The sequence below is a fragment of the Macrosteles quadrilineatus genome, unplaced genomic scaffold (assembly GCF_028750875.1).
Source record: "Macrosteles quadrilineatus isolate MER2022 unplaced genomic scaffold, UCM_ALF_1.0 Scaffold_2__2_contigs__length_208266976, whole genome shotgun sequence".
Taxonomy (NCBI): Eukaryota; Metazoa; Arthropoda; class Insecta; order Hemiptera; family Cicadellidae; genus Macrosteles; species Macrosteles quadrilineatus.
Genome location: NW_026542595.1, coordinates 113692406 through 113717333, shown reverse-complemented (window position 1 = coordinate 113717333; position 24928 = coordinate 113692406). Strand labels below are relative to the sequence as shown.

The following is a 24928-nucleotide window of genomic DNA, read 5'->3' as shown; positions in this document are numbered from 1 at the left end:
CTAGAACCCCGCTAATCCAACCTCGGCTAATCCGACTCCTCGCTTATTCTGACCGTATCATTGCTTATTGATGATAACAATCAGAATAAGAATAATTTATTCCGTTGAACTTTTTACGAAGAAATAAGACACGTCATATACATTAAAAAATACCCATCTTAATACAATCAAATTTCTTATACATCTAAACATTACATAAAATACAATTAAGCATAATAACTTATTTTAATTAAAATTTAACATCGAAATTGCAGTTGATAAATTCACTTAAGCTGTAAAAAGGATTTTGAATAAGCCAATTATAAAATAAATTCTATTAAAAGAATATTATAATCAAAAAATTTTGCACTGTCAGGTAGTTTATTAAAAAAGCGAATTGAGTTAATTTTGATGGCATTTTTTATGACCTTGCTATCGCGAACATTGTGACCAATTCTCAAAGTTGTGTGGATAATGGATATAATCACTGTCTTCCGCAATGGAGGCAAATATCTTTTCTTTCCCCGCGGTTACGGAAGCATCATCAATGTCTTCCGCATACACAAAAACGTTATCGACAACCTCCACAATGTGGCCAAATCTAGAAAATTCCTTGCATAACATAAATATTACCATCGCCTATCATCATTGTGGCAATATATTAAATGTCTTCTGCGGCATGGTAAAATTATAATCGTCTTCTGTGAGCACAGTTAAACCATAGACAAATGCCCATGGTCATGGAAAAAATCATCATCGTCTTCGGCGATTGCGGCAAAATATCGAACATCTCCCAAACTCGCGGGGACATCATCATCTCCTGCGATCACGGAAAAATCGTAAATACCCTCGGATAATCCGATCTTTTTACTGTGCCGACCAAATTTCTGTAGGTAATGGGTTAGCTGGGTTCTTCTGTACCACAATCTTACACTGTATAAAAATTGTTTTTCATGTTAACATTTTTTCACTCATGTATTGTTTACAGGTTATGAATGAATTGTTTAATTTCAACATATCCCTCCTCACATTACATCAAATGACAAATTCAATTCACTAATGTCTTCTGTCATATTTTGATGGTAAAAAAAATTTTGTTTCGTGGATAATTCTTCACATTTTCTTTCCTCAATCTTCGAACAACAAAAAACAAATGCATATTTACATAGTTACACTGTGCATTTTTTGTTCCGAACAAATTCCTATCTGGCTACTCATGGAAAAGCTACACAACTTGATAAACAATTTTAACTTATAACCAACAGTTATTTACTGTAACTATAACCAACAATATATTCGGATACAGGAAAGATATTTTTAACATTTCACCATTTACTTGCTAAGTGTTTGTCATTTGAAGGTGCAGGTTTGTTGTTTTGCTAACGTGTTTTTCTCTGTGCATGCTTCGGCGTTCGTTTCCTTTAATCAGAACATCAAGGTACCTCTCTTTCTATCTGCACCTCGCATGTTTGTGTTTAGAAAGTTCAAAGTTGTACAGAAACCTTTTTTAGACAATTATTTCCTTGGGATCCCTGTTTGGCGCTCGTATTTCAAGGGAATAAACCAGAAATAAGTCAGAATTTGTGTTTGGATTTGGATGCTAGCAGAGAATAATTCTTAAAACAGTGGGGCCTGAAGTCGGTATGTTTGACTTCTATCACATGGTTTTGTGTCAATATAAGTTATCGTGATGCATTAAATCTCAAAGCAAAGCGATCTTTTAAAACTTTCTGAACAACTTTGAAACAAAATAATTATATTCCGCATGCTGATTACCCAGCCTTGCACGATGACTCCAATAGTATTTTTTTTTTAATTTGGTTCATATTAATTTCAATCTTTTAGTTTCTTAGACTTATGCATACCTAATACCACGTTTAAAACGTTTGCTTGAATAACTTTTTTTAGAAATCGTTTGGTCCTAATTTAAATAGAAAATAATTTTTTTGGAATCAAACAGATGTGGAATATTATTATTTTTTGAGTAGGTAAGATTTTGAAAATTTTTTAGCAATTAAATACGGAAGTATTAAAGTATTTACTTCTCATGAAATGTTTAAAATGTCCTTGAAACCTGTTTAACATATATACAATGTCTTCCATATCAGATTACAACGAACCAATTACAATCACCTACTTCCTAGTTTAAGCTAACCTGAAAATTCCCCGTTACTAGTTCAACCAATAAAATTCTCCTCATTAAAAATATCAAAAGTTCCCTGTTATCTGCTAAAAAAATTATTATTTTGTAAACCATGTTTACGAGTTAAAAATTTGAGTTATTATACAGTAAATTACTGTATAGAATCATCTTCGACCATACTTTAAAGTTGGTTTTCGCAGCGAAAATTTGGAATAAATAAATGTTGACAGGTCAAGTATGATTAAAATTGAGTATCTTTTGTGTTTAGTTAAATGCCTATGTAATAGTATATAAAATATCATATATTACGTAGAAGTATTTATTTTTCCCTAGTTACCAAAATAGTAATCCACAGTGTTAGCGGCAGTTTAATTTGCTTATTTGTCAAGCGTTAGATTATAATGTTAGATATCTCAGAAAGTATGTTTGAAAAAAATTGGTTCAAATTTTTGACACAAAAGTTAAAATTTTGCAAATTTCTTTTGGAATTTTAATAACAAATAATTTACTATTTTTAAGCGTTGCGTACACTAATTGTTACAAGAAGAATTTTAAAAAGTGTAAATTTAAAATGCCCTTATTATTCTTATGTTTATGTTTATTTCATACTAATCTATTAATATTTCACTTAAAAAACACTGTATTACCTTCCCTGTAGCAGGAAACCTTAGTACTGGTTAAACCCGTTTGTTATTTACATAGGAAAATTTGACAGTTTTAAGGAAATATTTGTTTCGTACCTGTTTTGTATTTTACTTGCCTCTAAGTTAAATTGAAGGTTTCGGCAGAGATATTGAAATATTTATAAAACGTTAAACCGATCTCTAAAATGTTTCCTTCACTTATCTAATAAACACTTCTTCAACAATCAGGGTGATGTATTGACAATAGCAAATTCAACACAACACATTGACACACAAGTATGGTTGCAGAGCAAGTTCACGATGCGATCGCGCGGCTGGTCGGAGATGAGCAGTACCAACCACAAGCCCCGCGTAACAGCTCGTCTAAACCACACCGTGACCCCGCAGAGCCCCGCTCAGTGGGTGGGGCCTGGCCTAGGCTCTGGGGCATGGTTCACCAACCTATTGACCGTCAGGGTTGCCAACACGGAGCTGGGTCTCAGTGTCGCCACTATTGCTGGGTTGGCAGACCTGGCTGAAGACGAGGTGCTGTCAACGCCGCTGCCTGTAGATGTGAGTTGTGCAAGAAACTTGATTAAATTTTGTTTTGTTATTATGTATTATTCTTCACAATTATCTATATAGCCTACTGAGTACCTATGTCAAAAGTTTAGAAGATATAGATTAGTGATGCGTCAAAAACTAAACTTTAATCTTCAAAACCACTAAAACTTAATGAATTTTTTTTGGTTCCAAGATTTGATAATCAATTTTAGTGTTCTTTCTTTTGTTTTTTGTTTATAAAAAAACTGTGTTTTTTTTTTTAAGTGCATTAGCCATGTTGTTGTGTCAGAATCAGGACTCTTAATTTTTTGATTGTATAACAAACATTTTTTTATAATCACCTATATTTGTTTCATTGTTTTTATAATAAGTTTTGAGTTTGGTGTATTTTGAAGCTTGTAGGTATTTATATAGTCAATACAAGTAGATTATTCCGTTAACTCTTTGTGAATTAATTTTGAAATGGAATTGAGTCGGTCTATGTGGTTTTGGTTGCAGATAACTTTAGAGAACATCAGATTACATCTGACTGAAGACAGGAGTTGTAACATCACTTCGCCTGGACCAATACCTCTAGATGTGAACATCAGTCAGCTCAGGTAATTAGAGAAATTAAATATTATTTATTTAGACAAATAATGCTTATAATACGTGGAGTGGTCAAATTAAAGAATTAAAGTTTTCTGGTTTAAGTCGATAGCCTAGTTGGCCCAAGGTAGCGATGTCACGGGTTCGAATACTGATACCTGCCACTAATTTTTATCAGCACAGTCATAGAGAAGTAAGGTACAGAGGAAACGTTCAATGGTACATTTTTTTAAAGTGGTGTCTAGGGCAAAGTCCAACATCGCCCACGTTGTCCAACAACAAGGTACAACAACGCTCACAGTGGAGGAAGACCTTGTGCATAGGAATTCCCGCACTGTGCTTGCCACTCATGCTCTTCCTTTCTTGTCACAAGAATATTTCCGACATACTAGAGCTGAAAGGGCAAGGTCGTCATAAGCTTGTTTCCTCTGTACCTTGGTTCTCAGTGGTTGTTCATCCTTGTACTGTACCGGCTCACCCCTTGCTTTCCTGTTTTACAATTCACGCACAGGCCTCAGTGGCCCATGTGGAAGGGCAAATGCAATGTAATAGAGGCCGCTAACCTCTGTTTTAAATTAAAAATTGAATGAGGGTAAATTTTAAGAGGACAAACTTTTCCATTTCTTTCTTGTAATTTCTTGTTGCTTGAAAAAAAATATTTAGCTTGTTTGAACAGATATCTATATTCATTCCCATAAATTTATAAGAAAATATAAAGTACGACGTCATGTTTCTGTCCGCAGGGTTCACAGGACGGAGGACGGAGTGTTACACGTGGAGCCGCCTCCCCCACCCTCCCCTCTCACTCCTACGACACCACACACCCCCGCCATGGACCAGGTGATGTTGGCAAGACTGCGCAGTGAGAACGACGAGCTGCGGAGACGGTTGGCCGCCATGGAGAAGATCAACGAAGAGAACCATGTGTTGCGGCGATGCCAAGAGGAGACGAAAGTACTCAGGTAACGTATTGTGGTTGGTCAAACCAAAATCCTGGCCTAGAGCCTTCCCTTAAACCGAACTTACCAGACATTTAAATACAGTAATGACAATGAATAAATAACGACTAATGCTTCTACAAGAAGACTTAACAAATACAATAACAAGATATCATGTGACAAAACCTAATAAAAAATTGAAAGAATAACAACAAGTATATGCAGAAAAATTAACAACAATGTTATTCTCATCAATCTAATTTCTGGGGAAGTCCTGAACTTGAAATCAATAATCAAGTTTATCTTTATGATTTATTTCAGTATACCTCTATATCCTTTTTCTTGTGTAGGCTACAAATTGACTCAGAGATTAAACTTAGCAAAGATTCATTTTTAAACTTGGATTTCCCTTAGAAATTCTTTTAGTACAAAACTGTTGTCACATAAAGAATGAAAGACCACATTCTTCTTATATTTAAATTTACAATTTCAGCTGACGTTTTACGAGAAGCTCTTCTGCAGATTGATTACATGGAGGAACTAGTTTTTCAAATACAGTTAGGTACCTTAAAATGTTGCGCTACAGGCTGTATTCTGTGTAATCGCAGCTTTTAATCTTTTAATTAATTTTATGATCTCCATTTGAAGGCCTTAGGGTAACATATTGCTTTCACCACCGAAGACTGTTATAAAATAAGGGATTGTAACAGCTTTTTGAGTTTACTATGAAATTCTATGCAAATCCAGTGTAAATTCTCATCAGACTGTTTTCCTGCAGTTTAGTCTACGTTAAGTAATTTATTCCAAGCTCTTAGTAGTAGTTGTACAGCGATTGCTTGTATTTATTGGTCGTTTAACTTTTGAATTCATCCAGCGATACTCAATATTATATCAAATTAAATTGTAAGTTTTTGTGCTTTCATCACGTATGATTTTCTTACTGCAAGACGCTACTAGGCTACTTACTAGGCGATAAGGAGTAATAAAATACTAGCACATCAAGTTATTTGCCACTTTAGCTGCAGTAAATCGTGGTAGGCTGATGATGGAGAGCTCCAAATTCAGTCAGTACTGCTAGTAATGCATGTTAGTTTTGTTAAAAATAGTTTGAAATTAAATTCTTTTTTGTAAAATATTTTGTAAAATCACTATGTAAATTACAAATACAAGTTAAGTTTTGAATAACAAGGTGGTGTAATATTGTTTATATGTACTATTTTTTTTATTGCATCGAAATTACCAATCCAACCTAATCCAAATTAAACTGTTAATCAAATCAAATAGTTTTATTGAGCTAAGTTGACAACACATTGCACTAGCTAAGTCAAACATAAAATTACAGTTTTCCCTCTTGGTTTTGAGCTAATTATAAGATTAAGGTATTTACAACAATATTTAATACTAATTATATTGACATCTTCTTACTTTACACACCAGGGTTTACAACAGCCCAGTTCATGTGGCTCAAGAACTCCTGGATGCTGTAACACGAGATTTTAATCAAATGTTGTTCTATGCATCGTTTAAATTTTGAGTGGTCAGATTCTAATTTTAAAGAAAGGGGGATGAGGCTATTTTACAAATTAATTCCATTGTAAAGGCAGTGTTTTTTTTTTGTTTTTTTGTTTTTTTTTAGATGTAATATGTTTAGGGATTGGTAAATTGTGAGAATATCAGAGTGAATGTGGGTGAATACTGGGGTTTTCTGACTCAGTAAAAAGGGAAAGATTTTGTTTGACAAAGATGAGGGTTTCAAGAAGAATGTAGATCGATGGAAGAGTTAGAATTTTGGAATCTGAGAAAACTTTTCTGCATGATTGGCGTTTGGGCAAGGAAAAAGTTGTTCTTATAGCCCATTTTTGAAACTTAAACAGGAATTTGGTTTTTGTACTTTCATAACCCCATATAGGTATAACATACGCTAAATGTGGATAGATGAGTCCGTAATATACGGATAGAACGTCATTATTAGCAGTTTTCTTTAAACTACGCAGTACAAACATTGCAGAACTTAATTTGTCTGTGACCTGTTTAATATGATGGTGGAAATCGAGATTTTCATCCAGGGTCAGTCCCATAAACCTAACTTTGTCAGCTGGGTGAACTGGTCTAATCTAATCTAACCTAACTTTTGCAGGTCGTTGGTAAACTCAGCGCAGGAAGACCTGTGTCGAGCGCTAGAGGCCAAACAGGAGCTGTTGGACAAGGTACAAAGACTGCAAGCGGCTGCTAACAGCAACGATAAGCAGCAAAGTAACACCAAGAGATAGCAGCAGTGCTGCTGTTTCCGCTGTGGCTGCGGCTGCTCACACAAGAAATGTTTGTAAAACCTAGTCTAGTCTGTACAGTAGGCACCACTGCTATGGTTATCTGGAGGAAGCACTTCTTTAGGGGATTGCATGCCGCTGGCGGCCATTTTGTACTGGGAAATGATTTAGACTTTTTTGAGGTTAGGTTTATTTGTAATAAACCATTTACTTCAAGTTACGTGTTTTAAAACTACATTTATTTTGCTTTTGCTAGGACTACGTTTATTGTAGCAAAACTTTTGGTAAATTTTGAATTAACTTCTTGGACCTTTTTTTAGGTTATATTTGCTCATCGGCTATTAGTTGAGACTTTTAAAATTACATATATTTTGTTTTGACAAAACTTATTGGAGTACAGCTGATGGTAAATAATAAATTATCATCTACTGACACTTCTTAGTACATTATACGGTTGGTATTATCAGGTTAATTTAATTTCAAACTTAAGTGACATAACCTTAAAGTTTAGCAGGTACCTTGAGTAAGGTATTTGGTTAGTTACCGTTACTAGACCTATCGAACATAATGTTCATGTTTTTCTGTGCAATCAAAAGTTATAAAATTGTGTCCCATTCCTTTTACAAGTGAGTTACGTCTACGTATAACTTAAATCGCTTTTCAATTTGATTGAAGCATACCAGTCAATTATTTTCTATTTTGTACTCTCTGTTCTAGTGCACTACCAACTTACCAACCGTAAAATAGATTAATTTTAAACCTAAACCAGTGTTACCTCTGGAAAAAATTTGTAGTTCAGTGGTAGGCATCCTCTAACTAGGCTTACGAATAACCCCGAGCAACATGGTGTTTATAGTCACATTATTCCTACGTTATCTATACGGACTAGAAAATTTTAATTTGTCTGACATATTGTAACTTGCTGCTGGTTTCGTTACTGATAAACTTAATTTGTTTATGGTCCAACTTGTTATTGTGCATCTCTTGTTTAAAAACCTGCAGTACTCTAGGTAGTCTAGGTTGTATTTTCTCGGTGCTATTATCAGTTCCTTTATTGTTGCTTTGTAGCAAAATGTACGGAGTAAAAAAGACAGTCATATGTGAAGTTTTAAAATCAGCTGATCACAAATTTATCACATGTTATACATCATGTTTAAGAAGGCTACCTAACTCTGTACATTTTGACTTTTAGTACATTGTAGATAATTATTTTCAGTCTTGAATGATCTGTTAGTTAAGTTCTTATCATAAAACACTTACGCACTGTTGTTTTCAATTTTTTTTTGTACGAGTAATACCTTTGGGTATTTCTTCTCAACGATATGTAAGAGTATATATTTAAGAGCATTTATTGTTTCATGTTAATGATATAACATTGTTTTATTATTTGTTACACATAATAAAACTGTAAATTTTGTCTAACTCGTACAGGAAAGAATCTGTTTGGTTTCAACTAGTCAATCAGCTGTTTTTTGTTGTTGAGAGATGGATATTTACTATGAACAGCTGTAAATAATATAGTTGTTTATCATCACAATATTTATATTCTCAGGGCATTTGACTATTATTTAATTTTATTTTAATGATGGGTTTTAAAACTTGAACATGAAAATTGCTGACAAATTTGAGAAAAAGGAAACGAATAGGTTTCTGGAGGAGAAGTGTTTCAAATAGGTTTCTTTAAATGAAAGTCTATAGCAAAATGTAACTTATTTTTGAATTGTTACATTAATAATGTTTAGTCACTTTAGTGATGGTACTGTTAATCCTTCCGTTGAGTGCTTTTCTTTTCAAATTAATTTTTTTTAGTACCGGTACTTATCTAAACTGTAAGTTTTTGTAAAAATATAAATTAGTGTATATAATCTGTTGAAATAGTAAATAACAAATTGTGATTTTATCATTGTTGAATATATTGTCAGTGCTTGCGTTGCTCAGTATGTATCGACTATTAGCAATATTTGTTTGTATTTTGTATGTCTTGTCGAAATATTTACCAGTTATGTAGTTGTTAAATTCTATTTGTTAATATGTAGATATTCAATTAGAAATAATTCGATTGTTGCATTTCCGTGTCAAATTCTAAGTTAGTTGAACATTGTATTAGTGTTTTTTTTCTAATGCTAAATATTTACGCACCCTTTTCTTTGATATGTTTTCAAACACAATGGGTTTATAAAAGACGAATCTTATATTTATTTTGTTATCATTCATTGTGATTTTGGTTAGTGACTGTTTTTCTCATATTGATTGGGAATTGTTTTGGTTGTATTTTTATCGGGCAGCTTAGAAGGCTTTAAAGTATTTCTAATAAGAAAATCTTCCAGTAGTCGAGGAAAAATTTCGGCTTCGGAACTAAACGTAACAGGATTAAAATAATGAATTATTTAATATTATGCGATGTATGAAATATGGTAATTTTTTTGTAAAATGAGGTTGGTAGCATCTATACAAAAAACCTACTGCAATAGAAACTACTGATAATAACTACAACACTGATTTACTATAATAATTGTTCTACAATAAAAAAATCTTTATTGACATCCATTTGAAATTGCAATTCAAATGGGCCTTGAAAACCTGTAGGCTACGTGGACCGTATCAACCAAAGCAAGGAGTGAGCCGTTACCGTACAAAATGATGTGTACTGAATAATATAAGTGGTGGAACCAGGTTCGAACCCACAACATCACTGACTTGGCTTCTCAGTCATAAATACAGTTATAACAATATACATTATGGTTTAAACAAAAATCTTTTGACATTTAAGTTCCAAGGATTTTGAAGATGGCTTGAAATGTTTATGCATTAGTAATAAATTATTAAATGTTTTAAAATAGTTACGTTGAACTTCAAATTGTGTGCTACGTAGTAAAATTACGATAAAATGTGTAAAGACCAAAGCATGGAACAAAATAAGTAGTAACTTTGACGATAAACAAATCGTAAAATATAAAAAATTCCCTTAATGATCACAAATCTTTTATATTCTTTACTCTAAGCTTAACTAATTTTTCCTCGTGAACATGGCTATATTGCACGTTTAAAATAGCTTCTTTATATTGCAGGTGAAAACTTGGGTTAAATCTTGTTGCGTTTAGTTCTTGACCCGCAAATGTGATGTGATTTCCGAGACTACGTAAATGTTGTACTAAACAGTGCAAGAGTGTGGTAATTTAATTTACTTTTTTGTAAAAATCCTTAGAGAATATATTGTAAAATATTGTTGTAAATTGTATTGGTTGTAACATCCGATATGTACAAATAATTTTTGTCACAGTAAACATTTTAAACTACTACACGATTTTAAACATTTGTATATCTATTTGTTGGTTTGGTTACATTTTTATTTTTTACCTTTGCAGATCGTTTAATAATTCAATATCTAAGTGTATAAATATTACTACACTCTTGCACATTGTAAATTGTACAAAGATAAATAACAATAAGAGGTGTGTGAGGGACCAGCTAAGCTGTTTTTGTTGTGACTGTACATTTTGCTTTGTGACTGTACATTTGTTGTGGCTTGCTATATCATGGCTTGTCAATACCAAGGGATTGTGTTTTAACGTGAAAATGCAATAATTAAAAATTATATTTTCCTATGAGCTCCAGCTTCCCAAATGGAACCCTGTTTCTTAAATACCCCACACCTGACTCCTAGACCTAGTACAGAGACTTTTTTGTTCTTCTAATTTGTTCTGATGGTAAATACAAATAGTAGGTTGAATAAAAATAGTAAACTAAAAACAATGACTTTCTGCAGGTTAGCGTAGGTTAGTTTAGCAAAGCTTCAAGCCTACTTACCAAACACCTCTTTATTGCCAAACACTTCCCTTTCAATTAAAACCCAACTAACCATTACATTTATGCCTGCAGGCAATTTATACGAAGATAATTTAAAGAGTTTAAGGGACATTACTCTTAAAATCAAATTGGAAATGCTAACCATCAAACTAGCACACCAATTCTGTTTTATTATCTCAGTTTCAACAAAAAATATTGACTTTCATGTTTTTACACAATCCACAAACCTATAAAAGCCGTTTAGTTGCCACTTCAATCATTACATGCATATCAACAGCGTAGGTTAAGCTTGTACTAATAGGTGTAATACAATAAAACATTTGTTACTGCTTTAGTATGTTTGTTAACCTGTAAGATAAGTTGTTTTGGATCACAGTAAAAAAAATTATTAGCTTTAATCAATGATTAGGTTCGAAATAATCTTTTGGCTTTGTTTTTATCATATAATTTTTTCATAATAGTTTGCTTCGTAATAAATTTTAGTTAGGTCAATTAATTGTTTATCTTTATGCATTTACTAAATATTTTACTGGCTGCTGTTTCAATCATGACAACAAAATTTTAATTTTATTTGACAACTCACCGAATATTTGTTAGTACTTAAGAATCAAATTATGGTGTTTTACTTAAAAAAGATTTGACATTGTGTAAATTGGTTGAATTTCGGATGCTTAAGATACTGAAACAATATAAAATTGTCATTTTCTATCCATAAAATATTTTTCAAAAGATAGTTTTTCTCTGACTATTTAATTTCTTATATGGATCCATCATTCTATTAATTTTCTTAGTAGTTTTTATTCTAGTCTAAACATATATTATATTCCATCGTAATTACCAACAAAAATGTATTTAACTATTTTTTAAATTTAATCTTTAGGAAAAAACACCATTGTCATAAATAAATTTAGGCTTAGTAATATAGGATAATCATTTTACTGTCAATTTTCTTTCATTACAATGAATTCTTGTCTTGTTCTCGTAGCTTTTTTTTTTCGTAGCAATGTTTCATAAGACTGGGTATTTAGCTAGTTAATATACATTGTATTTTTTCTATTTTCATTGTCATAATGTAATATATTGTTATTTAAACCTGATTGTTGTTTCACTTTCCTGGAAAGATTCACCTTTTTTTACCAAAAGCAATTCATAATATTTTAACACTCCATTTAGGTATCGATTATCTGAAAACTATAAATTGAACTGTAAGTCTACCGAAACTTGGAAATGTTGCGAGCCATTCAACTCTTTTAATCATCTATTTATAAAGCTAATAGGAATTACAAACTTTTGAGAAAACCGTAAGCCGCACAATTGTCAACCGAAAACTTGAATGAATGGCGGATATATCCGCTTATGGTTTTTGATGTTCCGTATGGGAAGCGGATATATCTCTTCAGACAGACTGGCAGATGTTTCGCAGTTCCAAGGCGCCACTTTCCTGCTCTCTCCATGGCTGCGCTCACTCCGCACCCCCAACCACTCCTCAGCTCCCCCCTCGACGTTTCGCGCTCAATACTACGTTGTCTTTATTTATTGTTTACATATTGTTCTTTATTTATTCCCTAACGATGTCATGGGCATATATTCCAAGACGGGTGGGGATATATCCGCTGCTTTTCTACTCATCCGCGGACGGGTAGCAGATATATCCGCATAATTAAAAACGAGTAAAAAATTATTTTGACAGTTTGAAGTGTCCCATTGTGTTTATTTTGTGTATACTTGTATAACAAAACACAAATAAGGAAAATTAATTTTATATTTTTTCCTCTAATTTTTTCCCGTCCTATGTCACGATTTTGCCCATCCGGGAAGGGTTAAAACAAACCCTTTGAGCTACAAAGGCCAATGTTTTGGACGCGAGAGTAGCAACCGAACGTACGTATATCTATGCAAATACAACACAATGTAAATGGCTTTAAGACATATTTGACGTGTTGCAATGTGTCGAATTTTTAACTACTATGATTATGCTTTTGGTTAACCAAAATTGTCTGATCAATTTTTGAGTGGTCTAAGGTCCGGTTCACTCAAGAGACAAATCCAGCGACTAGGTAGACTAGATCCCAGACAAGAGGTATTGGACCACAGAATCAAATGGTGCTTTTCTCACGAGCATCTTCGATAAAGCGCTTTGACTTAGATGAAGGCCAAAAGGCGTGTTCCCTTCGACCACTAGCACTCTAGATTGAGGGTCGAGGGTTTAAATCCTGTCTAAGAAAGTTTGGTTTTCAACTCCTCAGAAGTTCTCATGTCTGAGGAAGTTTGTCAAAAAATTCCTTCCACTCCTTTGTTAAACGTTTATTTTTAATGATAGTGAGTGTAAACCTTTAAGGGTAGTCGGTTGCCCTATCTTCCCTATGTTAAATTAAGCAAATAATTCAAGGTACATTTACTCAAAAACTATTAAAGATATTGCAATAATTCTTTTTTCTCAAAAGGCTGGGCACACTTTAACGGAGAGCTATTAAAATTACTTTTTGTTTTAATTTTTTAATATATATTTTTTAATATGATATAAAAATCCATGTTTTTAATGAAATAATTGTATTTGTTATTTTGCAGTTATTAAAACCTAAAATATCTCTCCGTCTGTTTGTGTGCACTTAAAAAAGGAACAATAAAAAAATAACAAGATATCTCTTTTGGTTACTGAGAAAATGCACCTTATATGGAAAAAACCCGTTTTTACGGTAATTGTCATTTAAAGACAACAACAGTAGTAGCCCTAATTGTCTGCGAAACATACTTGTCATCCATTTACAAAAAAATATATAACTCAGTTTATTCTTAATATATTTTAATGTTTTTGGACTCAAATTAACCGGAATGGGTAGCGGGACAAATATCAGTAATACAAAAAATTGATTTTTTTGCCCAGGGGGTCAACCGACTCCCCTTAAAGAAGTTTATTTTACAAGACTAGCCTGGAACGGTTCATACACATTAAGCTTAGAGGGTTCAGCCATTCATATAGATAAAATCCATAGATTGGCGGGATTTGAACCTAGAACTTTGGAGACTAATGTTCCACATACCAGACTAGCCCTTTCCTCATTAAAGAGGTTATTGGAAAAATTTCCCATCAAAATTAAGTTTTCACATTGTTTTGGGATATGGAATCTAACTCCCTTCTCAAGTGAATAAGTACCTAAAACAGTCTAACTAGAGATCACAATTATTAAAAACCACACAAAAAACTTTAAACTGTGTAGTAGTCAAACAAAACCAAAAAATTGTCCAAACAATACAAAAAGTAACGAACGAGATGGGATAACACAATTAATAAACACCTTTGCACTTCAAATAACCAGAAAACGGCTTGGGTGGATTTTTTGAGAGTTGCACCTAAAAACAGAAAGTTTGTTTTTTGCATACAATTACTGTACGTCTAACGAAACTAGTTTTAAATTAGTTCAGATTGTTGTGATTTACAATGAGGGAAACGTGATAAAAATACATGGAATTTTAACAGGTTTTAAGGGTTAAACTACTAAGAGTAATTTGTTTGTAATCTTAGGATTTCAAAACTTAAGCTTATAATAAATCTATTTCTTATGTGTCTTTTTGTATAGAGTGTTTGGCCAGTTTTGAATTTTTATACGTTAATAGGTTATTTTTATTTTTTAACTTGAGTAATCATATTATTTATAATGTGATAGGAATATGTCAAATTTTGGTTAACCTGGGTGAAAAAGGTATCGTTTAGGCCTTATCCAACCCAAATATTATTTTAGTAAAATCATAAAGTGATAAAAGTTCCCTGAATTTTTCGTTGATGCATAAAACAATGTTCAGAAATTTTGTTGTATCAAATCTATCCACTATTTAAAATCCATATTTACAATTCCAAAGACGATTTTCTTCATAAAACCTTGCTCTTAGCATTTACAAATTAAATTACCAGACGAACAGGCAGTTTTTCCACAATTAAACTCATCTTTCTTTACGTTTTCAATACCTGTTTGATCATATATAGTTTATTTCAAGCACGTACACAAATTTGCATTTTAATTCAATTCTCTACAAAACTAAAATAAAGAATGTTGAGAAGTTTGACTTAGTAGTTTAGTTTGCACGTTATCTCTCTTGCACGTCCAAACAAACCTTTCCCGGAAATGCGCGATCTTTACCTAAACTCGACCTTCTAGGTTATCTTTCAGTCCCGTCTGTGCCTTCTAACAGTTCGGACATCGCAATGCCTCTCACTGTAGAATACTGCCTAGAATTGGTCATCGGGTATTCCCTGACGGTCGTACACGGACTCTGGTTCATCTTCAAGTTGGTTCAGAGGTTCCTGAAGAACCCCCGGGATCGTTTCTGGGCCGTTATCCCTCGGGAACTCCCGCCCGAGTGTTTGAACGATCCGACTCTCGGGAATCATCGTTATGTGCAGTTGAAGGTATGTGTTTTATTGTGTAGGCTAACAAACGCAAATTTAATTTGACATCCGAAACAAATACGGCCCACTTAATTTAAAAATTGGCAATTGCTTAAACAATTTAGACGGTCTTTCAGATCACAGACAAACATAACCTCATTCGCTTAAAATTTGTACTCACAATGTAAGTTCACAGTAGGTCTATATTCTATTTGAGATATTAGATTCGAAATTCCAAATTTACCACATGTAACGTTTGATTTTAGTTAATATTTGTTTGTATATGCCTACATGTATCATTGCGTGTAACCTTAAAATTTTAAAACTTAGGATACTTAAATGTTATTAAAAATATTGAAATCGGTCTAGTTTTGATAAATAATATAATGAGTTAGTTAATAAAACCAAAGATTTATTTTAGTTTGTAAGTTTATTTTTTTAGATTCGTGTACCTATCTTAAATCGGCATCTTAGAGAAAAGTATTGTCATAAAATATTAGGCACCAAAGGTATCATTTTTCTTTATAGTCCATAATACTGTATACAAACTTGATTTTAAGCTAAATAAGTTATATTACCAACAAAATGACACGATGTAATAATAAACATGCATGTGGACCAATAAAATAAATTGGAACAAAAATGACCACAACGAAATCAATTAGTGGACTAATTTGTTGAACAATCTGAATTGAATTTGTGTAAGTAAACCAAAGGAAACAATTTTTTAGATTAATCACATGGTGAAGACATTAGATCTACGCCGAACTTAGAATATCAGCTGGTAAGATAAATATAGACTTTTAATTATACTGACCTACTTTACATGAGTTTGACAAGGTCAGTGATGTCGAATAACTTCAATTCTATATTAAATGCGATCCCTTTTGTTACCAAAACACAAGGGAAGGGATTTTGAAACAGTGCTTTCTTTTGGAAATAATATAATAAAAATAAACTAAGTCTGATACTTTTTATTAACAAATCAAATCAAATCAATCCCAATACGAATTAAAGTCCTGATTTTAATTTTAATTAATTTCATTGGTAGGCCTATATATGGTTAAGAAAATCAAAAGCTATAAAATGAATATTTGATCCTTTTATGAAATATTTTACGTTCACATTTCAATAAACTGAATGATATTCAGCCTAAATGAATTAAACACTACACGTTCGGAAACAACAATTAAACAGCTGATCTAACAATTTCCATTCGTTCATACCAATGTTTGGAGAACTGACAACTCCCGTTTAGAATTGGTTGTGGCTCATATTGAATATAACCTGATAAACTATGTTTAGGAATGCGAAGGTCAATTCTGCACCGCTGCAATTTTGGTGGTTTCAAATTATCCAGCTGGCCTTGATATTTTCGCTTGTATAATGAATGACCTTGGGGTTCACTTTGTGTTGTCTGCACTTTCGGTGTTCAAATATGTTTAGACTGTAAAGTATTTTTAATGACTGGTTATCGGATTGGTCAATGATTTATTCACAAGAAATTAACCTAGAATAAAATTTCAATAGAAAACCAAAATCTGAAATTGATTTAGAAAAATAATGGCCATTAAATTAATAAGTTTGCTGTATTTATGAAATTATCACAAAATTGCAAAATAACAAAACCTGATAATGTAATTAAAATATAGTATTAGCAATTTGACATACTTTCTCCCATTAGCTTGTCAACAGCCCATCATGGAAGTGGTGGGGGTAACCATGATATTTTATAGGGAAAATCACAAAAGTTGCTATAACTTTGGAACCATAATTTTTATGGCATTGCACCATTTTGTTTAGAATAATAAGAGGTTAACATACTAAATTTCACCGCCACTGATCAAGCAGAAAATCGCTTCTCCGCAATACGCTTTCCATTTTATTTAATTATTTTAATTGGATGCTTGGGATTCACTATTGCCCTGTTGAGCAGACCTACACAAATTTCTGGTTTTGACTTTCGGTTCCTAATTTTTTCCTTGACTATCAATTCCCATTTCATATATATTTTTTTACAAATTAAAGAAGAAGGAAAAACTAAAATAAACAACATTTGACTTGTGCATAAGAGTCAGATATGAGAATTTATTTCACTAAAATGTAATTAAACACTGTAAGCAATCCAGCAATCTGTATCAATAAATTTGTCTACAGAATTACCAATAGAGGAAGCGGATTTAATATACACAGATAATTTATTCACAATTTCTATTATTAGCATTCGACTCATGTGGGAAACATTGAAGATGATGGAGGTTAACAAACCATAAAAGGTAAAGCCATGTTTGGTTTACAAACGTGTTAAATGTACTAACACATGCACGTATGACTCATATGTTTACACTGTGTTTTGTCATTTCTGCGAAATGTGAAGTCAACACAAGACACCTATGGTTTTAGTTCAATTTGAGTATTTAAATTTACTTTTGCTTTTTAACAGGGGAATGCATAATAAAATGGGGTTCTTAAAATCTACTGTAGAAAAGAGATAGGTACACATATTATATTACAGAAACAACTCTGTATTTTACTTCTTAGTTTTAGCAAATTTAACATTTTTTTCGTCAAATAAAATGATGTCAAGAGCCGATATCAGCAATAAATGAAACAAGATAATAATAAACTATAAGAGTAGTAATTGAAAACTTTGATACATCTAATCTAAAGAGAGTAAGATATAACTATCTCTAGATATGAGTTTCTTTTACACTTCAAGAATTTAAAAAAATCAATAGATTTGGCTAAACTTGGCTTTTGACAGGAACAAATTTACAAATTGATTTATTTTTTTAACACTGTAGTTATGCTAAACATTTTTTACTAAATACCTATAATATATTTTGTTTGTCTTTACAAAATGTTCTATAAAAATTGTGAGCATAAAAGAATTGATTTTAATCTTTTGAATGCTAATTTTTATAATTAATACTGGTAAAACCCTATTAAATTTCAAAGCTGGTTTTTAAAAATAGAAAATTTCAAAAAACCTTTTTTTTCAGTTTTCAATAAACAATTTACTTTTTACATACAACGCTGAAAATAAAAACTGTTAATTTATAATCTACTTAGATTAATTGATACAGCTGATACTAAATTTGGTCATCGTGGATTTAGACTTAGATCTTCATGTAGAACTCTCCCCAATAATTTAGCTACAGGTAGCTAAAACATGAATGGACACGTTTAACTTAAATTTTCTAGTAACAGCAACAACTCATATTCATTTTTTGTCCTAACATAGGCTCTAGCCCGTGTTTCACTTTATTTAAAGCTAGACCTAGGAGTTACGGCAATATCACTTAGATAAAATTTATCGGTCATTTTGGAGGGATTTTCACCCGGCACCTCAGGGACCGAAGTTCAGGCGCTGAAGTCCTGCGCTCTACCACTTGACCAGCTGCCAAGTTTAGGTTATATTGGCATTAACAAATACAACTTAATTTGTTTTTGTCACAGAACATCAAGCTGCACTACGTGGAGGCCGGTGATAAGTCTAAGCCTCTGATGGTGTTCGTACACGGATTTCCCGAGTTTTGGTACTCATGGAGACATCAGATCAAGGAGTTTTCTACAGATTACTGGTCTGTGCTAGTATCATGATATTTTTTAATTGTGACATTTTCCTGATTGATAAATAAACAAGTTGCATATAAAACATAAAATATAATTTAAACATGTGAATCTTGGTGCTTTAACCAGTGATGTAAAACGTATGCAGTATTTCTTGAGCGAAAAAATTTACCATTGCAAACAATGTACTTGAAAAAAAATCATGATAGTGTGAAGTTTAGTCTTTGTGTGAGTAGAGAGTACAATTACAGGATATAGAGATACTTTGGTGATATTGATGGTTTGATGACAAAGAAATTATGGTCTGACAATTAGTTGTGAGTTGTGGTATTTTCATTATAGCAAACAGGTAATGAAATAGCAAATGAATCATTGATTACCTACCTAATGTTAATAGGTAAGGTATCAATGAAAATGTGATGGAATAGAGTTATATAGCTGGCAAAGTATGGTACGAATTAATTATCTGATCAGTGGATTTGGAAATTAAGTTTAATCTCAACATTATGAAAGATATTTTGTATAAAAATAATAAAATAAACTGTTACCTTGTTAATATCCTTTTTTCTTCTAGTGACGACCGATTTCGTGACAACAGTCACATCATCAGGTCAATCCTCGTAGAACGATTTGTTATACATACATAAAGTTTTTATGGAACACAAAACAAAAACACAGTTGTAGGGAAATGAACTTTGTCTAAAAAATTTTAAACGTTCAATACCGTATAAGTTCTCTCTTCATTTTTTTGAAAACACTAGGTACTTATTATATCTCAATTCTATTGTTTTGGGGTTAAATTATATTTGAATTGGAAAATCTTATCAATCCAAAATAAGTTAAAGGGAAGTTTTTGTATGAATATTGAAATTTGTTTACAGGGTGGTTGCTGTAGACATGAGAGGTTATGGTGAATCTGAGAAACCAGTTGGGCAGAAAAACTACAAACTGGAACTTCTTGATGCAGACATCAAAAACTTGATCAAAGCTTTAGGTAAATTATACAAACAACACAATCTAATTTATTTTACTTTCTTCACTTATTCATATATTGTCCAATACGTTTAATTTATTTCTAATTATTGGTCAATTATTCAATGCAGGAATTTCTCTTTTTACTTATTTCTTGCTCTAAAAATACAGAAGTTTTGATTGGTTAAGACAAATTGAAACTACCTTTACTGGTATGCCTAAATTGCAATAGTTAATTTTTCAGGACAGTTTCCCTTGCACCCTGCTTCCTTGTATGTAGATGCAATTTTTAGAATTTTTTATATTTCGCATTTCCCCTCTAAAATTCCTTGTTTAGGAGCTACAAGATGCAGAATGTACGCAGCAAAAACCACTTTTTCGACGTTTAACATGCTGTAACTCCAGACAGACAGTTTTTAAATTGCGTTTACATTCCAAAACAAACATAAAATATAAGATGTTCAGTAAGAAATTTGATAGTTGCCCGGCTATCTTTGAACAAGTGTAATTCATACTTTTAACGTCATAAGAAAATATTAAAATTCTCTATTTAGTATTTTCCCTAAATTAAGTTTCTGAGATACCAGTAGAGGCATAGTTGTTGTTCATCCTGTACACTGGAACAATAGACTTCCCAAGTAATGGACAAATTTGATGCCTCCAATATTGTTCTTCGTTGTAACCATGAAAAGCCACTTGAAATGCCACCCAACCCAGTACATCAATAGTTTTATTAATACTTATGAATTCAAACGGGGCAAAGCCCGCGGGTACAGCTTGTTATAGATACAATAGTGTCGTGTGACGGGGACATGTTCTTCTTTTTCAAAAGAACCTATATTGGTTCCGGTTGGAATCAATATTGTTAGTGACCAGTATTTTTCTGCAACTTGGTGAGCTTTCCATGTGAAAATACGTATTGTGTTCTAGGTAGGAAAAGTTGTACGTTGGTCGCTCATGATTGGGGAGGCTGTGTCGCCTGGAGTTTGGTCTTGACGGAACCTAAAATGTTTGACGCTTACATCATCATGAACTCCATCCATCCAGAGGCCTTCCATCAATATCTGAAGAAAAGCGTTTCCCAGCTTAGGAAGAGTTGGTGAGTGGCTAAAATAGATCTTCAGATGGTGTGAAACCTTTTGAGCGACTAGTGCTAGACATGACTTAAGTGTACCATTGAATGTTTCCTCTGTATCTTACTTCTCTGTGGATTTGTTTGAAGTAAATTTTTGATGTGCAAGTTATTTAAGATATTATTGTAGATATTTTCCGTCAATAACTGGTAAAAAAGTTTTTTTTTAAGTTTCTGGATCTGGAATCTGACTACCTTTACAGGTAAAAAAGTATTCTATATAAAAAACTATATAAAAAAAGTATAAAAAAGCTAGAGAATTCGAAGATGGAGCAGGCATCCAATATATATATTGAAAGAATCAAAATTTTTAGTAATATCTGTAATTTAGATTTATTTGTCTTGTAATATTTATAATAAATGTTTAAAGTTTGAAAAAAAAAAAAAATTAAAACAACACAAGCTTTGCACACCCCTAGCCGTAGCTTGGAAAATAAAACCAAAAACCATCCACAGAACAGTATAGTAAAAAAAAAAAAATACAAACATAAAAGCGGTTAAATACAATAAGATAGTAACACAATAATACATCAATACATGTACATATCACATACAGCGGTAGTAAGATACAGTAGTATGCAAGTAAGTATAAAATTAAGAAACAAAAATCTGGAAACATTATTGGAATTGTCTGCACAAGAAGGGGGCTTAAGGAAGACTGAGGTCGTCCGACCGTCCAGCAAACGGCTGAAGCGATGGCTACCATAATTAGATAGGACATTGATAAGAATAGAGAAAATGTGTAGGAATTTTTCCTTAGAAAAGTAGGATGTATTTCAGTTATGGTTATTAAAAACTTCATTTTCATAACAATAACTATAGCCCAATATTTATTCTGTCCCAAGGTACATTTTCTTCTTCCAACTGCCTTGGTTGCCGGAACTGTCGTGTAGCATGGACGATCTCAAGACTATTGAGCTCAGTTTACGAGAAGAATCCATCAAATTTCCTTCCCCGATAACCGATGAGGACATTGAGGCGTACAAGTTTTACTTCGGTAAACCAGGTATGAATATATTTGTCTTGAAATATCCGAACTAACGATAGTTTTTCAAATTGCAGTGCTATTTTTTAAGTTTGTTTTAAAATGTGCAAAGCCATGATTGTTGCCATAAAAATGCCTGATCAGAATCTGTAATTTCCTTCAAATCTTCCTATATTAGGTAGTTTTTTTTTGTTTATAGCATTTCCAAAAAAAAGGTAATATTACATTTGTAAAATTCAAAATTGATATATAAAATGAAATAACTAACTTAACTTAGGTCAACAAGCATTTGAGACAACAAACTGATTTGTACAAATATTGGTTCAACCAGCTTTAGAAGCAATAACAGAACGTTGGGTATTTATAAGTAAACAACAACAACCCCATTATCACCTAATAATCTTGCGGAAGAAAACATGTACATTTTCTTCATTGGAACTTTAGGTTGACTCCAAAGCTAGATGTTGAAATGAAGTTAAGATTGAAAATTTTTTATATTTAAATTTTCCTTAAGATTAATTAAAAATTGTCAAGGTTATGATAAACAATAATTGTTTAAACCCCAAATATTTTTAAGTACTTAGTACATTTGTACAGTCTTCTATTTTAACGTTCACAGTGTAAAATTTAAATAGTTCGACTTCTTAATATTTTTTTTTTATCAGCTGACCTGTTTTGTAGGTGGATTCACAGCCCCTATCAACTATTACAGAGCCAACTTCCTCTTGACTTCTCGGGATCGCCTCTCCGGACTCGGGAAGTCTCCGGATTTCCCTCCGGGACTGATCCTGTTTGGTGATCGAGATCTTTACATCGACAAGGAGATCCAAGAAGATACTATCGGACTTGTAGCAAACAGCACACTTGTATATGTCAAAGGTAAATATTTTCCCTAGTTAATTTTTATTATTTTCTACACACAGTTTAGTAAATACAATTTTGGGCTACATAAATTACAAGAAACCACAAAAAACAAGTTTCTTTGGTAAGAAATTTCTGATCATTTTATGATTAATCCTAAGAAAGTCAGAATTTTTTTGACGGTTCAAAACTGGACTCAGCTGATTAATGACCCTGGCTAAAAAAACAGCTGACCTTATACAATAACAAACCTAAATAGTATATTGCTCAATTTACACTCATCTTGCATTCTTACTCAGTTTGAAATACACACCTAGATGTAGGCCTAAGTAATGAACCAAAATCAATTATATATTTTACAAACAATATAAACACCTTTAAGGAAAAGGTGTACAAATTTCTTCATACACAGGTCTTTATTAACTAAAGAAATTTAATATTAAATATTTTGTTGAAAGAAAACATAAACTTATAGTTTACTTGGAATTAGTTTCATGATAGCAGATTATTTTTATTATTACTACATTATGTAGAAAGGTCCTTAATCACTCTAGAACATCAGTAAGAGCATAGAAAAAAAGAATTAAATATAGACTGTCAGCTGTGCTGCGGTTACCATAGCTTCTGGCGCACACCGCTTGGAGCGCCATGTATTTACGGCGTACGCGCTACGTAAACTACAGCGGTGTGCGCCGGAACCTATGGTAACGATGGTAACCGCAGCACGGCTGACAGTCTATATTTAATTCTTTTTGTCTATGGTAAGAACAACATACTTTGTGTACATATTTGTGCTGAATATAAATACAAGAAAAGTTTAGACTGAAGTGAAAGACCTGTCTAGCATTTGTTACTGACTAAGATCAGCTGTTTCCTTATCCAGAGTCATTTAATAATCACCCAATAATCAGGGGAAACTTTTTCAACTATCAACAAACTACCAGCTTCTCATGATTGGAGCAGTGACCTTATCATGTAGTTAGATTTTAGTCAAAGTATTCCTGTAAATATTATGTTACAGGATTAAACAAAATTGAAATTGAAGACCAATTTTACCTGTGATTCTGTCAAACAGTTGTGTGCAGTTGCGATGACTACAGCTGTTTGTATTCCCTCGAATGGTTTTTTTTTTATAATGGATTGCTTGAGGTTGACCTTCAACAATTCAGAAGCATTTTCATCATGAAACATAATTTTATTTCATAACAGATGTAGCTTTATTTTTTTAGTTTAAAACGTATAATTTATTTTTTCCACAGACGCAAACCACTTCGTCCAACAAGACGATCCAGTCACTGTTAACCATGAGATGAGGTTCTTTCTGAAGAAAGTGCAAAATCAGAGCAAATCTTAGCTTTAAGTATGAGTTTGTGTCCCCTTCTTGTAAGACATTATTTTTGAGTTTCAGCATTATTACTTAAATAAGTGTTGAATATTGTTAGAGTTGTATTTTTTTCAAGTTCAAAAATGTAAAATATAGTTTTGTAAAAATGAAAATATTTATGTAAGTTTAAAGTATTTCGCCAATTATATATTTGTATGCTTTGTGATAGTGTGATTAATGTTTTGAATAGTAAATGTTTTAATATAAAAAAAAAACATTTGATTAATTAAATACCATAATCACTCACAAGTTATATTTTAAGGAAATACAATTGGCTAGTAACGATTTTTTTTTTTAATATAGAGTTCAGCTAGCCTACCTGAGAAAATTTGAGTCTAGAAGCTAATAGATAGACAATAAAAGAACACAAAACATAATACTGATGTTTCATCCTGATATTCAGAGTTGCCAACTGTGGCCACAAAAATTACTAGACACTATGACACTATACTATACAAAAACACAAAAAAGTGTTATGAATTTACACAACACTTTTAGGAAAAATAACAGCATGTTTTCCCAAAAGTGTTGAGTAAATACAGAAAACTTTTTTGTTTTTTTTTATAGTATAGTATCATGGTGTCTAGTATTTTTTTGTGACTACTCTGAAGATCACTTCAGTTATGAACTCTAGCATTTCTCTTCAACCTTCTCTCGGAAGAAAACCTACACCGGGACGAAATATAAGTACCATGTTTTGTATTCTTATTGTGTATATATTAGCCCCA

The 24928-nt window shown here is 32.3% G+C and overlaps 2 protein-coding genes across 3 annotated transcripts in view; both read left to right on the top strand.

Annotated features, from left to right (window-relative positions):
• LOC128985633 (bridge-like lipid transfer protein family member 3B) overlaps positions 1–12000 on the top strand; it is a 42820-nt gene extending 30820 nt beyond the window's left edge. For both annotated transcript variants that reach the window (XM_054405362.1, XM_054405361.1), the window contains 4 exons: positions 3055–3318; positions 3808–3908; positions 4641–4859; positions 6973–12000. In XM_054405362.1, the coding sequence (XP_054261337.1) occupies positions 3055–3318; positions 3808–3908; positions 4641–4859; positions 6973–7105 (717 nt within the window). In that variant the 3' untranslated portion in view covers positions 7106–12000. The remainder of the gene's footprint in view (positions 1–3054; positions 3319–3807; positions 3909–4640; positions 4860–6972) is intronic.
• A 3055-nt stretch (positions 12001–15055) lies between these two features.
• On the top strand, positions 15056–24370 carry LOC128986712 (epoxide hydrolase 4-like). Its single transcript, XM_054407206.1, has 7 exons — positions 15056–15314; positions 18753–18877; positions 19748–19860; positions 20769–20937; positions 21816–21976; positions 22637–22834; positions 24076–24370. The coding sequence occupies exons 1-7, from the start codon at positions 15111–15113 to the stop codon at positions 24168–24170; spliced, it is 1065 nt and encodes a 354-aa protein (XP_054263181.1). The 5' UTR covers positions 15056–15110; the 3' UTR covers positions 24171–24370.
• Positions 24371–24928: the final 558 nt, after the last annotated feature.